Raw genomic sequence first — 17,026 nt, 5'->3', positions numbered from 1 at the left:
TTACATCTGTGGATTAAAAACCTCCACTCGACCACAATGGACTGCAGGAATGTCCCGTTCTTCCTAACATTTTAGGTTACCAGATGGTTCTCAGATTTAAAAAAAATCGCCCCCCCTCATCCCTCCTCCCTTGTCACCCCCCGCCCCCCCTTCTCCACCCTTGCAATGGGTCAGTAAACCCAGTCTCATTCCATTTGGGGCACCGCACAAAAGACTGGGGGGCTGGGGTGGGGGGCTTCGGCAGATCTCTGGATTCTGCTGGGGGCCGGGGGGAAGGACTTGATTTCGGGGCTGCACAGGGTTTCGCCCCGCACGGCTTGGCGCGGGACTCCAGGGAGCCCAAGCCCGGGTCCAGGCCTTTCCGGAGTTGCCCCCGCTCCCCTCCGGGGGCTGCGGGGACCGGGTCCCGCGTCCCTCGGCGGTGCAGTGCCCGGGCAGTCCTGGGGGGCGCAGTGTGCTCGGCCGCCACCGGACGGGTTTCGTAATCGCGTCGCCGGCGTTTCCGCCCTCGGCCAGCCCCACCTCTGCCGGCCCGCCCTCGGCTCGGCTCCGCTCCGCACCGCGCCGCGCCGCGCCGTGGAGGCTGCCCACGAACCCATCCCGGGTTCGGGTACTGCCCCCCGCCCGCAGCCGCGGCTGGACACCTCGATGCCCGGGGAAGAGCAGGTGAGCCCGGGGAGCGCCCCCCCCGCCGTGCGCCCCGCCTGCCGCGCCCGGCGGAGACGCACCGGATGCGGGGCGGGGGGGGGGAGGGCGTACGGGGCCACCGCGGAGCCGGGGCGGGGGGCCGGGGCTGCGCTCCCGGGGGGACCGGTCCTCGGTGCGCAGGCCGAGACCGCGGAGAGTGGAGGGGAAGAGGTGATTGGGGTGCAGGGCGGGGGAAGGACGGACCCGGGACTTCGCCCAGTGCCCCTAACCTCGATGGTGGCCTGTGCTCGGCGACACGGCGTGTAGCTGGGTCTGGGAAGGGCTCGGTCAGACCGAGGCGGCCGCGAAGAGCAGGGACAGAGCCCCAAAGCGACCCCGAGGTCCGGGGGGGGGGGGGGCAGGACGGGCGACTAGGTGATGGGATAGATTGGGGGAGGGGAAGCTGAGTGTCTCCAGCGGTTTCCTCGTAGCCTTTTCTAGACCTTCGGGGGAGAAGGGCAGGGTTGGTGCTGGGCAACTTGTCACTTGGTTGAAATATAGGGTCGACACCCCCTCTTCAAGGCCCTTCAACAGTCCTGCGTGCCTGGGGGGGGAGGGTCCCCCTCGACCAGCTGCATCCCTGGGCTGATAGCCAGATTTGCCCACTCCAGTCTCCATTCTCCGTCTCTCCAGCTGCTTCTTGTGAAGGCTTGTCAGGCAGCGGGTTGGAAGCCTTGGGGCGGGAGGGAGCAGACCGGGAGAACCGGTTTGGGACTACCACAGGACCTAGGAACTACCTCTGTACATCCTTCCTGTCCCCCCCCCCCCCCCCCGCTTCTCCTGCTTGCCCCCCAACAGCTTTGAGATTCTTAAGGCCATGACCTTGGAGATCTGGAGGCTGCCCTCCTCAGTTCCTTATTTCACTTTTGCTCGGAACGGAGGGGCCCACTTGTCAGAACTTCTCGACTGTCAGGTTGTGGCCTTCCACTGCCTTAATCCTTGACAGCTCCTGTTTTCCCAGCCCCTTCCCATTCATTCACTGTGGGGTTGAAACCGGTGGACACCTCCTCCTCTGTTGACCAGTTGAGGACTTCATTTTTCTCCAACCTCCTCTTCTCTAGCTGCTTTAAAAGAGAATGACAGCCACACACTCCTATTTCCTTTCTGGCTTGGATTCCATCCATTCCCCCCCCACACACACACACCAACTGCTGCCACTTTGACCCTGTCTTGTCTTTTTCACACCCCACCCCCAAGTTTCAGAGACCCTAATGTCCTAGGGAATGGCATTTCCTGGTCAGTTCCCAACGTCATTGGTCATTTCATGCCAAGTCCCACACATACTTTCCCTCCACCCAGCTCTGGTCAGATCCCTGGAAAAGAAACAGACCAGGCCTTGTTCCCTCACTGCCCCTTTTCCCTCTCCTTCCTCCTCCCCACTGCCAGCACCCTCCACCTCGATCCACTCAGCTTGGAGCACAGTGGGGAATGTTGGGGAGACTACAGTCTCAGTAAGGGCTGTCTCATGGTGTTGGGGGTTTCCTCTGATTCTTCATTGTTTTCTTCACTTCCCCCCAATCCTTACCACCTGCACCCACCACCACAAACCCTGTGACTGACTGACTTCTCCAATGAGCACCATTCCCCACTCTGGACAGCTGGGTTCTGACTTCCGCCCTGATTACTCCTCCCTTCCAGGGGTGGGAAGGGAAGTGGGAGAAAGCCCAGACTCTAGGGTTCTTTCCTCCCCTAGAAGCTGCATTTCAGTGTCTGTGTGATCTCAGCTTGAGTCCACTAAAAAAAAAAAAAAAAAAAAGGTTTTTATGTTGTTCTAGACCTGTGCACTAAGGTTCCAGGCCTGGTGAGTGGATGTGATTCGAAATATCCATAAACCGTTTCTTTTGGAATCTTTTTGGCTGCTTATAGCGCAGGATAGGGAAATGCAGTGAGTATAGGGAAGCCCAAATGGGCCCTACCCTTGACTGGCAGTAGTCAAAAGGACACTGGTGGCTCACGCCTATAATCCTAGCTACTGTGGAAGCTGAGATCTGAGGATTGCATTTCATTTAACTACCTTAAAAGCTGAAAGTGGAACTGTGGCTTAAGTGGTAGAGTGCTAGCCTTGAGCAAAGCTCAGGGACAGCACCCAGGCCCTAAGTTCAGGACCAGTGCAGGGGGTGGGGGAGGGAGGACAGAAAGTTCTTCCTTGAACACTAGCCCTACTGGAAAGTTCCTGTGTCTGGTTGACTGGTGAAGCCTGCTTGTAGGAGTGGTGAGGAGGGAGGAGAGAACAGGTCACAGCATGAGGGGAGGAGGGAAGGAGGGAGGCCTGGGCCCTATAGGGTGTGAGGCAAGGCAGAGCTGCAAGGTAGAACAGGTGAGAAGGGTGGGGGAGCTGGAAATGATTCCTCATGGGACAGAGAGATACTCAGCACCTGTACTTGTGCACAGATACACAAGACATGGAGATACGGCCATGCTGTACAAACAGGTACGATACGGCCATGCTGTACAAACAGGTACATGCACAGGAGTGCAGGACAGAGAGTAAACAGCTTTCAGGAAGGATCTCAAGGTCAAGTATTAAAGGAACTGCTAAATGAATTCTGGGAGCCGTGTGATCTCAGTTGAGGGAAATGAGAAGAAAGGGCAGTGAGTTGGGTGCTGGTGGCTCACACCTGTAATCTAGCCAGGCTGAAGGCTGAGATCTGAGGATCACCTTTCGAAGCAAGCCTGGGCAGAAAAGTCCCCGTGAGATTCTTCTCTCCAGTTAACCACTGAAAAACAAGTAGTGCTTTGGCTCAAGTGGTAGAGTGCTAGCCTTGCGCAAAAGAGCTCAGGGACAGCACCCAGGCCCTGAGTTAAAGCCCCAAAATTGACACACACACACCCCCACACACAAAAAAGCACAGTAAACTGAGAGAGGGAAGAAATTCCTCATTATAGAAGGTCTTAGGGCAATCACTGGTGGTGTCTCATGCCTATAATCCTATCTACTCAGGAGGCTGAGAAAAAAGGATTCAAGTTCAAAGCCAGCCCAGGCAGGGAAAGCTCATGAAGGTCACAAGACTCATCTCCAATTAATCAGTAAAAGGCAAGTGGCTCCAGTAGTAGAGCACCATCCTTGGGCAAAATAGCTAAGGGACAGTGCCCAGGCCTGGAGTTCAAACTCTAATACCATCATTCAAAAAAAAAAAAAAAAGTTTTTCTTTAGAACCAGCTTACTAAGTGGCTGAAGTGAATCTTATTCTTAAAATCTAGGTGTTCAAGGCAAGGTAAGTAAAATGGGAGGAAAAGGGTGGAGGTCTTGTTTGTGAGAACAAAAAACCACTATTTCCTCTTCAGAGGAAATGTCCCTCCCCTTCTGCCCTAAACCTATGGACAAGAGCTGAAGCTTGTAGCACGAAACTTCTCTCATTTCTGCCACACTCTTTTGGTCCACCCTCAAAGGAGAGGAGACCCTGTAGCCTCTTTCCTTTCTTGGTGCCAACATACTGCTCCTTAACCCTTTGGGGTCCATTGCTTTCTTGGAGAGTCAAACGGTGAGGTGTTTGGTTTTTGTTTTTGGTTGGTGGTGGGGCTTGAACTCTGGGCCTGGGCGCTGTTTCTCTGCTCAAGGCAAGTGCTCTACCACTTGAGCCACAGCGCCACTTCCAGTTTTCTGAGTGGTTTATTGGAGATGAGTCTCCTGGCCTTTCCTGCCTGGGCTGGCTTTGAACCATAATCCTCAGATCTCAACTTCCTGAGTAGTATGAGCCACTGGTGCCCTGCTCTCTCCCTTTTTTTGGGGGGGGGGAGGGGTCCGGTCGTGGAGCCTGAACTCTGGGCCTGGGCGCTGTCCCTCAGCTCTTTAGCTCAAAGCTAGTGCTCTACCACTTGAGCCACAGCGTCACTTCTGGCTTTTTTCTTTTTGCTTATGTGGTGCTGAGGAATCGAACCCAGGGCCTCATGCATGCAAGGCAAGCGCTCTACCACTGAGCCACCTTCCCAACCCTTTTTTTTTTCTTTTTTGGTCGGTCATGGGGCTTGAACTCCGGGCTTGGGTGCTGTCCTTGCACTCTTCAGCTCAATCTCTTCAGTTCAAGGTGAGTGCTTTACCGCTTGAGCCACAGCGCCACTTTTGGTTTATTGGAGATAAGAGTCTCATGGGCTTTCTTGCCCAGGCTGGCTTTGAACCGTGATCCTCAGATCTCAGCCTCCTGAGTAGCTTGGATTACAGGCGTGAGCCACTTGTGCCCGGCCCTTTTTTTTTTTTTTTTTTAACTCAGGGTTCAGGTTTGAACTCAGGGCTTTGATGAACTTGGGGCTTGGCTGCTGTTCTACAACTTGATCCATGCCTTCAGACCAGCTTTTTATCGGTTAATTGGTGATAGAGTCTTTAGTATTTTTATGCATAGGCTGGCTTTGAACAGTGATTCTCAGATCTCAGTCTCCAGAATAGCAATGATTACAGGTGTGAGCTTCCAACCCCCGGCTAGGTTCCTACAATTGGAAAAGATTGCTGTTGGGGTGGAGTATGTCCTTTAAGTGATATTTGGGAAGGTAGGGACATCAGACAGTTTCTGGGGGATTGTTGGGGGGGGGGGCTATGTTTTTCATTACCTTTTTTTCCTCCTTTATTTCTGCTAATCCAGGATTCTAAATCTGAGGAAGACAGCCTTGCTCCTGCCTGCCACCCTTCCCCGGCCCTGTTTGTCTTCTGGATTCTGAGACCCTGACCTTCATTGCTTAGCCTGAGGAGTTCACCCTCTCCACACCCATCCAGCCAAGTGAACCCAGGGTGCCCTTAACGGGACGAAAACAAGGAGTGGGTGGCCAAGGCACCAGAGCAAGTGCCCTCTGGGGCCTCTGGCAGAGGAGTGAAGCTGGAACCATCAGGGAATATGAGTGAATTTTGGCATAAGTTGGGCTGCTGTGTGGTAGAGAAACCCCAGCCGGTGAGTCTCCCCGCCTTACTCCAACAGGCCCAGAAATAAGTTACCATGAAGTAGATAGACCATCTAGGATCTGTCTTCTGATAAGCACACTACTCTTCCGCCCCCCCTCCCCCCCCAGGGAGGCAGTTTCTGTGGCCAGGCAGGTGTTTGCTCACATGTAATAAAGGAAACTGTGTGATGAAGAGTATAAATTTAGCTATCATCTCCTGTTCCTGTCCACTCAGAGGTATCTAGGATTGTAGGTAAGACCTGCCAGTTCCCCCACATTGTTCCCTCATCAGCCATAAATGACTTTGCCATGTCTTTTCTTTTTTGGTCAGCTGTGGGCCTTGAACTCAGGGCCTGGGCACTGTCCTTAAGCTTTTTTTGCTCAAGGCTAGCGTTTTACCACTTTGAACCACAGCTCCACTTCTGGATTTTTGAAGTGGTTAATTGGAGATGACTTTCATGGATTTTCCTGTCTAGGCTGGCATGTCATGTCTTTTTGTTGTTGGTGGCGGTGGTTGTGGGGCTTGGTCTCTGGGCCTCGGCACTATCCCTCAGCTCTTCAGCTCATGGTGAACATGGTGAACACTCTACCACTTGAGCCACAGCGCCACTTCCGGTTTTCTGGTCATTAATTGGAGGTTAAGAGTCTCACAGACTTTTCTGCCTGGGCTGGCTTTAAACTATGATCCTCAGATCTCAGCCTTCTGAGTAGCTAGTGTTACAGGCCTGAGCCACTGGCATCCAGCTTCCATGTCCTTTGTTTGTGTAGCATTACTTCACTCTCCAAGTACTGCCCCTGTAACTCTGGTCCTCTGGTCTTCTTTATGTTGTTCTAATCTTTCTTATTTAGTAACCTCCCTATTACAGTACCACATCCCCTCTTCCCACCTGCCCCATAGCTCTTCCTTAAGTGATTTTTTTAAGGCTCTTTCCCTTTTCTCCACTGTAACTAGAGATGGGGCTACATACCTGATTGCTTCTTATCTTCTCCAAGCAGAAGAAGAAGAGAAGACGGATTGACCGCACCATGATTGGGGAACCAATGAATTTTGTCCACCTGACTCACATCGGCTCTGGGGAGATGGGGGCTGGAGATGGACTTGCCATGGTAATGAGGAAATGTGACTGGGACCCTTTTAGGAAGATCAAGCAAGAGGCATAACATAATAGGGAAGCAAGAATCTTAGATTCTAATGTTGGTCATTAGTTGTGTAAACCTGACTTGGCATTTCAGATCTCTGGGCCTACATTCCCTCATATTTACCATTAACATACTGTTCTTTGTTGGACTGGAGAAAAACAAATATATTTTTTAATAGTTGGAATGTGTTTCCTAAAAGAACCATCTTTTCTAAGAATTGTGAAATCAGTGCCACAATTAAATCATATTGTTACTGTGTTAAGTTGTTAACAACTTATCAGTTTTGGGACATGAAAAAAACTGAGGGCCTCTGTTCTAAAAAGTATCGAATGCATTTCTGCTCTCACAGGTGGGGAGATGGGCCTTGAAATGGTGATGATGGGACTGGGAATGTAGCTTACTGGTAGAGTGCTTGCCTAGCATGCATGAAGCCCTGATTGTTCAGCACCACATAAGCAGAAAAAGCTGGAAGTGGTGCTGTGGCTCTAGTGGTAGAGTGGTCTCCTCAAGCAAAAGGAGCTGAGGGACAGCGCCCAGGCCCCGAGTGAAGCCCCATGACTGACCAAAACAAGAAAAAAATAGTAATGAATTTACACTGATGACAAAACGCACATGGGAGGATTTTTCTGTGAGATCTTATTAGTAAGTGGCTCATTTTACTTCACCTTGAATGCAATATGAAGGGAAGACCTGGACTTTCCTAGCAAGGAGGGTGGTTGGTTTTGAACTTTTCAGATGAGTATTATTGTCAAGGAGATGGGTAAACCTCTTCCCTGGATGGCACGGGGTAGACTCTTACTGTTGGATGTGAAGACTTGGAAGGGTTCTCATGTGTGCTTTTCAACAGACAGGCGCAGTTCAGGAGCAGATGAGATCCAAAGGAAATCGAGACAGGCCGTGGAGCAATTCTAGGGGCTTGTAGCTCCATAGGAATGGTGAGTTATTAGAGAAACCCACCTAACACCTAACATCCATTTGCACAGTACCCTGCTGCTCTGTTACAGAACTGTGGTCTTCTAATACAAGAATAGAAAGTAGGGGTGCAAGAATGAGAAGATTCCAGAATGGATCCATCCAGAAAGGCAGAGGGAATAATTATATAGACAGAAATTGAGCCAAGCACCAGTTGCTCATCTGAACATCACAATTTGAAACTAGGCCTGGCAAGAAAGTATGTTATTCTCTTATCTCCAGTTAATCATATACACATACATAAACGGAAGTGAAGCTGTGGCTCAAGAGGTAGAGCACTAGCCATGAGCAAAAATAGCTCAAGGCCAGGCGCTAGTGGCTCATGCCTGTACTATAATCCTAGCTACTCAGCAGGCTGAGATCTGAGGATTGAGGTTCAAAGCCATCCTGGACAGAAAAGTCCATGAGACTCTTCGGTCATGGAGCCTGAACTCTGGGCCTGGGTGCTGTCCCTCAGCTCTTCAGCTCAAGGCTAGCACTCTACCACTTGAGCCACAGCGCCACTTCCAGCTTTTTTTTCCTGCTTATGTGGTGCTGAGGAATAGAAACCAGGGCCTCATGCATGCAAGGCAAGCGCTCTACCACTGAGCCACCTTCCCAACCCTCTATGAGACTCTAACTTCCAATTAACCACCAGAAAAGCAGAAGTAGAGCTGTGGCTCAAAGTGGTAGAGCACTAGCCTTGAGCAAAAAAGCTTAGGGACAGTGCCCAGACCTTGAGTTCAAGCTCCATGACCAAACAAAGAAAGAAAAGGAATTGAGAAAGAGCATATTGTACAAATAGTTTAAAATTCATACTACCCGTACATTCTCCCTGCCTTGAATATGTGTGTGTGTGCGTGCATGTGTGTGTGTGTGTGTGTGCGCGTGTGTATGTGTGTGTGTTCCAGCCGGGCGGCCAGTGGCTCATGCCTATAATCCTACTTAGGAGGCTGAGATGTAAGGATTATGGTTCAAAGCCAGCACAGGAAGGAATTATGGTTCAAAGCCAGCATAGGAAGGAAAGTCTGTGAGACTCTTATCTCCGAAGTGGCAAGTGGCGCTGTGGCTCAAGTGGTAGAGTGCTAGCATTGAGCTGAAGAGCTGAGGGACAGTGCCGAGGCCCAGAGCTCAAGCCCCATGACCCACTAAATGAATAAATACATACATAAATACATAAGTAATGTATATATGCATATATTTTTTATGCCAGTCCTAGGACTTGAATTCTGGACCTAGGTGCTGTCCCTGAGCTCCATTTTGCTCAAGGCTAGTACTACTTCTTTTTCTGTGATTAATTGGAGATAAGAGTCTCATGGATTTTCCTGCCCAGGCTGGCTTTGAACTGGGATCCTCTGATCTCAACTTCTGAGAAGCTAAGATTATAGGTATGAGCCTGGCTTTATTTATTTATTTATGTATGTATGTATGTATTTATTTATGTCAGTGGTGGGTCTTGAACTCTGGGCCTGGGTGCTGTCCCTCAGCTCTTCAGCTCAAGGCTAGCACTTTACCACTTAAGCCACTGCACCACTTCCAGTTTTCTGAGTGGTTTTTTAGAGATAAGAGTCGCAGGGACTTTCCTGCCCTGGCTGGCTTTGAACTGTGATCCTCAGATCTCAGCTTCCTGAGTTATCCGTATAAGCCACCAGCACCCGGCTTTTTTTTTTTTTTATTGTTATAAAGGTGATGTACAGAGGGATTACAAGACCATTACATAACTGTCTTGATTTTTCTTAGAGGCAAATCTGATTTTTTTTTTTCAATTTAGGTTTTGGTGTCTTGAAGCTCCCACTCTGTGTCCAGCCCAGAAGAAATGCTGCCCCTACCAGATCCTTCTAGAACCAGTGACCCAAGGGCCCCTCTTTCCTTCCTGCCTAACAGTGCCTCAAAAGGCGTGGGGGCTGGACTCCCTCTACTTCCTCTGGCTATTGCCCCTCCTGGTGATGGGGTCAAGGCGGCAGGACTGACCAAGTGATTACCCATTGGCCAGAGGAGCTCAATGGAAGCCCTGGGTACCCGAGATCTGAGCTAGGAGTTCTGTGGAAACCTGGAATGAATTCCCCTCTCCTGAATGATGGTCTGGGTACCAACTATTTTAAACTTCTTATCTGGAATTCCTTAAATGGGGCAGGTAGGTGAGATTACAAAGCAGAAGTTAGCTTTGCTGAGACGCCTCCTACTTCCCTGTATACCTCTTTTCCTTCTGGAATGAGCTAAAGCAGATATCAGGGGGCTGGAAGGGGGACCACTGCCTAATCCACTCTTTCTCTTCAGATTTCAGATCTTAAGCTCCTCAGTTTCACTCTCCCAGTATCAGGGAGAGTTGGTCCTCTAACCCTGTATTTCTATAGCATTACTAGCATCCCAACAATGTTCCCTTTAAAAAAAAAAAGTTTTAATTTGAGTTTTTTCAATTAGCCCTATCCCGCTACTACCTCTGTCCTTAACCTCCTCCCTATTAGGAACTTCGTTAAATAAGAGGTATGAGGTGGCTCTTAACCAGATGACATTCCATTTAAGTCTTGGAGAGACCTAGCATATCCTCTGCCAACCTCCCTGCTGGCCCAGATGAGAGGAGGAAGAGAGGGTGGATAGAAAGCCACAGATTGCAGAAAAACTAGGTCTTGAAGTGGACTTCATCCTTAGGGACAGTGAGATGAGTAGGTGGGAAACAGTTATCAGAGAGTAATGGCCATAAGATCTTCATAGCATGCAAGCACGGGGAGGTGCTAGAACATTACAGACATTCTTGTAATGAAGAGCTGTATCTTACAAGCTATTTAGTGGCATCCCTGGCCCATCTCAGTTAAGACAACCAAAAATATCCCCAGAAATTGTCAGATGCCTCCTAAGATAAAAATCACTTACAGTTGAGAGCCACAGCTCCAAAGATGTTTCTCTTAAGTGATTTCATTCATGTTCAGCTTGACCCATGGATGACCCAGGCCCCCTAATAGAATGTGCTCAAAAGAGCTGCTCATAATCTTTATTCAATGTGTTGCTTGTGCTTGCAGGAGTTCAAGTTTCTCTGGTGGACATGCGCTATGCTTTTCTTGCTCAGTGGAAGAGGGGCAGTGTGGAGACATGACTAGGGTGTGTTGGTGTTGGAGGAAGGGGAGGTAAAAGCGGCAGACATACCTTAGTTGTCTTCCCCAAGTTCTATTTCTGTGCCCTAGTCCTAGAACCAGACACAAATAAGACTCAGGGAGTTTTGTCTGAAGACCATGTCCCACTCTCACCTGGCTAGACAGTGCTTTAGATAGAAGGGAGAGCAATGTAGGAGAGCAGGGTCTTTAGGCATTTTCAGTTTTCTCAGGTGTTTTTTTGTTTGTTTGTTCTGGCCCTTTCTTAAGGGTAATTAGGCAGAATAAGACTGAAGAGTTCCTGCCTGCTCTAAGACAAGAAATCTGGCATCATTAGCTCTGGTATAGGAAGCCTGTTTTATGGTAGTGGGGTCAGGATTGTAGGAACTGATAGTCATTCTGCTGATTCCACCGTCTGTCCAGTCTGTCCCCACCTACAGTGGCTGAGGTTCTACCATGTTTCCAGTTCCAATGTACTTCCTGCAGTTTTTAGGGTCTAAGACCGGTCATCAATTTACTCTGTTACCAATTTATTCTGTTTCATCAATCTAGGTGCTCTAAAAGCAGCCTACCTTGCCGCCCTAAAGGAGTGCACTAGACTAGAGATCTAAAGGGGTAACAGGATAGGGTAGAAAGGTTGGGGACTCCAGACCTCCAGCCTCATCCTAATACCTGTTCTTTGGACACAGTCTTCTCTTTGGTGCTCTCTTGCCTTGAGCTACCTTCTCTTACATGTATGCTAGCATCACTTTAACAATAAAGTGATAGGAACGGGTTTGAGAGTCATAATTTATATTGAAAAATTGTTAAGACTTTTAAATACATTTTTCAAATAAAAAAATGTAAGCAAAATAATTGCAGAGTAATTACTACAAGTGTTGTGTTGGATTCAAAGAATTGATGTGAAGCTGGGTGCTGGTGGCTCATGCCTGTAATCCTACTCAGGAGGCTGAGATCTGAGGATAGTAGTTCAAAGGTACTCAGGCAGAGGAAAGTCTGTGAGATTCTTATCTCCACCAGAAAATTGTAAACGGATCTGTGGTTCAAAGTGATAGAGTGCTAGTCTTGAGCAAAAAAGCTCAGGGACAGCGCCTAGGCCTGAGTTCAAGCCCCATGACAGACAAAAAAAAAAAAAAAAGGATGTGGCTGAGGAAAGTGTCTGAAGTGGAATTTTGTGCCAATACTGCCTTTTCCAGAGAGAAAGGGCCCAGCCCTGAGAAACAGCAATCTTCCAATGGCTGGAGTCTTTCCTCCTTGTTTTAAACAACCTGGGACATGAAGGTCAGAGGCTGCTGGCTCTGAAATGTGGGGCTGCAAAGTATTATGGCCATCCTCAAATAGCTCTGTAAAAAAGACACAAAACCAGATTTTGAAGGGAGGGGTGGCTCAGTGGAAGAGTGCTTGTTGAGCATGCACAAAGCCTTAAGGTTGATCCCCAGCACCACCCAACAAAAGGCACAAAACCAAGTAATTTTTCAGTTTTGTATTTTTATATGAAAAATATCTAGTGGGTTCTGGGATTGAATGGGGAGCAACAGGTTGAGATGCTGATAGCGCCTCTTGTGGGTGAAGTGGCCATTACCTCTGGTTTCTGTCTGTCTGAATATGGGGAAAAAATAGAGAAGGGAAATTATAACCAGATCTATAGTCTCATCCTTTCCTTGTTTTATCCTACCCTTTGACAAGTCCTGACTCCATGGATCCTACAGCTGTCTTTATGCTTTTTTTCTTCTTTTTGCTTGCATGGAGGCTTGAGCTCTGGGTGTGGGCGCTGTCCCTGAGCTCCTTTTGCACAAGGTTAGTGCTCTACCACTTGAGGTCACAGCACCACTTGCCACTTTGTTTTATTTTCCTGTGCTTAATTGGAGATAAAAGTCTCATGTACTTTCCTGCTCTGGTTGGCTTCAAGCCACAATCCTCAGATCTCAGCCTCCTGAGTAGCTAGGATTACAGGCAGGAACCACTGGTACCCAGCTATGCTTCTTTTATTTGATTTTTTTTTTTTTGGTTAGTCCTGGGGCTTGAACTCAGGGCCTAGGCACTGTCCCTGAGCTTCTTTTGCTCAAGGCTAGCACTCTACCACTTGGGCTACAACACTATTTCTGACTTTTCAGAGTATGTGGTACTGAGGAGTCAAACTCAGGGCTTCATGCATGCTAAGCAAGCACTTACCAATAAGCCACCTTCCCAGCCCAGCCATGCTTCATTTTTTTTTTTTTGGTCGGTCATGGGGCTTGAACTCTAGGCTTGGGCGCTGTCCCTGCGTTCTTCAGCTCAAGGGAACACTCTACTGCTTGAGCCACAGCGCCACTTTCAGTTTTGTAGTGGGGTTTATTGGAGGTGAAAGTCTCACAGACTTTCCTACACAGGCTGGCTTTCAACCACAATCCTCAGATCTCAGCCTCCTGAGTAGCTAGGATTATAGGCGTGAGCCAATGGCGCCTGGCTTTTCATTTTTATACTAAAAATAATACTGGGCTGCCTAGCAATTCAAACTCCATTACCACCAAAAATGTCTATAAGCCAGCAAAATCACTCTGTATATATACCCTTTATTTTTTTTGGGGGGGGTCCACTTGTGGGGCCTGAACTCTGGGCCTGAGTGCTGTCCCTCAGCTTTTCAGCTCAAGGCTAGCGCTCTACCACTTGAGCCACAGCGCCACTTCCGGCTTTTTTTCTTTTTGCTTATGTGGTGCTGAGGAATCAAACCCAGGGCCTCAGGCATGCAAGGCAAGTGCTCTACCACTGAGCCAGCTTCCCAGCCCTATATACCCTTTATTATCTCTCACATACCCATTATCCCTAGCAGTTAAGACTACTCTATCAGGTCAATTCAAACATTTATAATTCTTGGTAAAGCAAAGGACTGTCCTTTTCTTGAGGATTTGCATGTGTGTGTATGCCCGCACTGGGGCTTGAACTCAGGCCCTGGATGTTGTTTCTTAGCCATTTCACTTAAAGCTAGTGCTCTACCACTTAAACTATAGCTCCACTTCTGGCCTTTTGGGGGGAGGGAAGGGGAACCTGACTTCCCAAGCTATGGGGGAAGCGCAGTAGCTGGACACAGTGCCCCTCATCTGTCTTCCCAGCAACAAAGGGAAGCACAGCTGGGCGCCAGTGCCACCCGTAATCCTAGCTACTCAGGAGGCTGAGATCTGAGGATTGCGGTTCAAAGCCAGCCTGGGCAGAAATGTCTATGAGACTCTTATCTCCAATTACTTTCCATAAAACCAGAAGCAGTGCTGTGGCTCAAGTGGTAGAGCCCTCACCTTGAGCTAAAATGCTCAGGAACAGTGCCTAGGCCCAGAGTTCAAGTCCTACAACTGACAAAAAAAGTGGGGCAGGGGGGAGAGCACAAATAGGATCACAACCTAGGCATAAAGCAAGACCCTATTTAAAAAATAACCAGGGTGAAAAGAAGCTCACCATGAGCTGAAAAGCTCAGAGACAGTGCCCAGGCCCAGAGTTCAAGCCTTACCACCAAAAAAACCAAAACACAAAAAAACTGATAGAATAGCTCAAGAAGTAGAACACCTGCTTAGCAAGTGCAGCCCTGAGTTCAAACCTCAGTACCACATAGTAAAATAAAAAGCACCGAAGTTGGGAATGTGGTTTAGTGGTAGAGTGTTTGCCTGGGTTCAATTCCTCTGACCCAAATAAAGAGAAAAGGCCAGAAGTGGCACTGTGGCTCAAGTGATAGAGTGGTAGCCTTGAGCAAAAGCAGCTCAGGGACAGTGCCCAGGCCCTGAGTTGAAGCCCCAGGACTAGCAAAAAAGAAAAAAAAAAAAAAAAAAAGCTCCAACTCTGTGGTAGAGTACAGACAGCTTGCCTAAAATGGGGCTCTGGGTTCAATATCCCCAACACTAGAAAAAATAAACCAAGTTAGCCTGATGGCTCATGCATGTAATCCTAGCTACTAAAGAGTACTGTATGTGTATTGTAGTTCAAAGCCAACCCAAGCAAGAATGTCCATATTTCTCTCCAAAAAGTAGAAGTGGGAACTGGGTGCCAGTGGCTCACACCTGTAATCCTACTCAGGAGGCTGAGATCTGAGGATCAAGGTTCAATGTCAGCCAAGGCAGGAAAGTCCAGAAGACTCTTCTCTCCAGTTAACTGCTAGAAAACAGGAAGTGGTGCTGTTTGCACAAGTGGTAGAGCATTAGCCTTGAGCTGAAGAGCTGAGGGACAGCACGCAGGTCCAGAGTTCAAGCCCCATGACCACCAAAAAAAAAAGGCCAGGCGCTGGTGACTCATGCCTGTAATTCTAGCTATTCGGGAGGCTGAGATCTGAGGATCACAGTTCAAAGCTAGCCCAGGCAGGAAAGGCTGTGAAACTCTTATCTCCAATAAACCACCAGAAAACTGAAAGTGGCACTGTGGCTTAAGTGGTAGAGTGCTAGCCTGAGCTGAAGAGCTGAGGGACGGTGCCCAGGCCCAGAGCTCAAGCCCCACAACAGACAAAAAAAAAAGTAGAAGTGGGGATGTGACTCAAGTGCTAGAGCACCAGCTTTGAGTGAAAAAGCTACGGGACTGTCTAGGCCCTGAGTTCAAGCCCTACTACCAGCACAAAAGAGTTCAGAGCTGGGCACTGGTGGTTCATGCCTGTAATCCTACCTACTCAGGAGGCTGAGATCTGAGGACTGAGGGCAGGAAAGTGCATGAAACTCATCTCCAATCAACCACTCAAAAACTAGAAGTGAAGCTGTGGCTCAAAGAGGTAAAGCACTAGCCTTGAGCAAAAGAGCTCCGGACAACGTCTAGGCCCTGAGTTCAAACCCAGGACCAGCATGGAAAAACAACAACAACAAAAGAAGTATAGTAGTCTATGCCTGTAGACTGAGTCTAGTTAGACTGTAGTCTAACTCTGTAGACTGAGGCAGGAGGATCACCTGAGCCCTGAAGTTCTAGACCAGATTAGACAACATACTGAGACCCTGTCTCAAAAGGAAAAATGGAAATGGGTAGAATGGCCAACGATAATATGAATAAGTAGTGCATCTTATGAATCCATAACCAAGATAGTAACAGTCTGTGCAAACACTGGCATAGCAACAGGATTTGCTTAGTATCCCCAATTGTTAGATACTGGCTCATCATTCAAACACTTACTGGTTGCATCTCGGTGAACACTGAAGAGAGACTATTCCAGATATCTTCCAAACCATTCTTGACCCGTTTCCAAAAAGCGAGAGCTGGGCTGGGGGTGGTGGGAGGCACCGGGAGGGGTCTTCGTCGGAGGTGGATGGGGGGCAGGATGGTGGTGGTGGTGGTCCGGGAGGTGGTGGTCGTCTGAGAACTGCAGCTGCTTTCAGCACAGAGCCCGGGGTCCAGGGGGCATTCCTCCCGCAGTCGGTTGCAGGGACATTGCTGGTAGGTGCAAGGTCGGTGCTCGGTGCGGAGCTGGCTCAGTGCTCCAACTCTGAGGCGCCCAGATAAGCCTTGCAGCTTCCCGGCCCGGCTCCGGCTCATGGTGCCCGACTTGCAATGGCAGTGCCATGGGCCCCAGGGCATCAGCACCAACCGCAGATCCTCAGGAGCTGGCATGGCTGTGTGTGAAGATGATGGCCACGTCTTGGGGGTGGAGCCCGCGGTGGACCACTGGTTGAGGGAGGCCACGGAGCTCAGCAGTTCATCAGTGTACTTCGCAGTGAGGGGCGGCAGGTCTGTGGTCATCCTGATTTCTTTATCCTGACTGTTAGCAACCACCTTGCGGGCGCTGGAACTTAACACCTTATTGGGAGTTGTATTGGGCGTCCCAGAGCTGGTGTTATTCTTTCGGGCATCAATCACCACCCCTTCTTCCAAAGACCCGTCCTCGTCCTCATTGGGGCTGGGGATAGCCGTCCGGCTGATGCCTGTCACGGTGGCCAAGAGCTCGGCAGCCGCCGGGCCGGCCAGGCGGTCAGCGGTGGCCAGGGCATCGTTCTCGTCCTCCAGAGTTATCTTGGGCTTCCGAAGAGTGGTCTGGTTGGCGTTGTTTGTGGTCCTGCGGCTGCGGGCTGGAGCCCCAAAGCGGAAGCTGACCCGCTGCATCCCCGTGGTCATCGTGGGAGCCGAGGTAGAGTTGTGGGCCCCCGCCGCCGGGGACCCCAGACTAAGCAGCAGGGCCCAGAGCAGCACGCCGGCGGCGGGGACCATGGGGCTGGGAGGCTTGGGGTTGGGAGGGGGCGGGTTCCTACCTTCTCTCCCTCCCTTCCACTCACCACGACCCACGCCCCTCCCCTAAGTCCTCTCCCTGAGGTGGGGCTGAGCTCAAAATCCTAGGGAACCTGGGCCAGTGAGAATTCCGAGCTAGA

General features: G+C 49.7%; 2 protein-coding genes across 2 annotated transcripts; one reads left to right on the top strand and one right to left on the bottom strand.

Annotated features, from left to right (window-relative positions):
* Window positions 1-537: 537 nt before the first annotated feature.
* Window positions 538-11,591, top strand: LOC138827494 (CDC42 small effector protein 1). The gene is made up of 5 exons (XM_070023053.1): window positions 538-666; window positions 5,262-5,564; window positions 6,550-6,660; window positions 7,541-7,628; window positions 9,416-11,591. The coding sequence occupies exons 2-4, from the start codon at window positions 5,511-5,513 to the stop codon at window positions 7,613-7,615; spliced, it is 240 nt and encodes a 79-aa protein (XP_069879154.1). The 5' UTR covers window positions 538-666; window positions 5,262-5,510; the 3' UTR covers window positions 7,616-7,628; window positions 9,416-11,591.
* Window positions 11,592-12,205: 614 nt separating this feature from the next.
* Window positions 12,206-16,995, bottom strand: LOC138827493 (protein MENT-like). The gene is made up of 2 exons (XM_070023052.1): window positions 15,840-16,995; window positions 12,206-12,329 (listed from the first exon to the last, which is right to left on the bottom strand). The coding sequence occupies exons 1-2, from the start codon at window positions 16,866-16,868 to the stop codon at window positions 12,309-12,311; spliced, it is 1,050 nt and encodes a 349-aa protein (XP_069879153.1). The 5' UTR covers window positions 16,869-16,995; the 3' UTR covers window positions 12,206-12,308.
* Between the last annotated feature and the right edge of the window lie 31 nt (window positions 16,996-17,026).

The sequence above is a fragment of the Dipodomys merriami genome, unplaced genomic scaffold (assembly GCF_024711535.1).
Source record: "Dipodomys merriami isolate MVZ:Mamm:240054 unplaced genomic scaffold, mDipMer1.0.p SCAF_156, whole genome shotgun sequence".
NCBI classification, from domain to species: domain Eukaryota; kingdom Metazoa; phylum Chordata; class Mammalia; order Rodentia; family Heteromyidae; genus Dipodomys; species Dipodomys merriami.
Note: the sequence above shows the minus strand (reverse complement) of the source record. Positions and strands in the feature narration are given on the sequence as shown.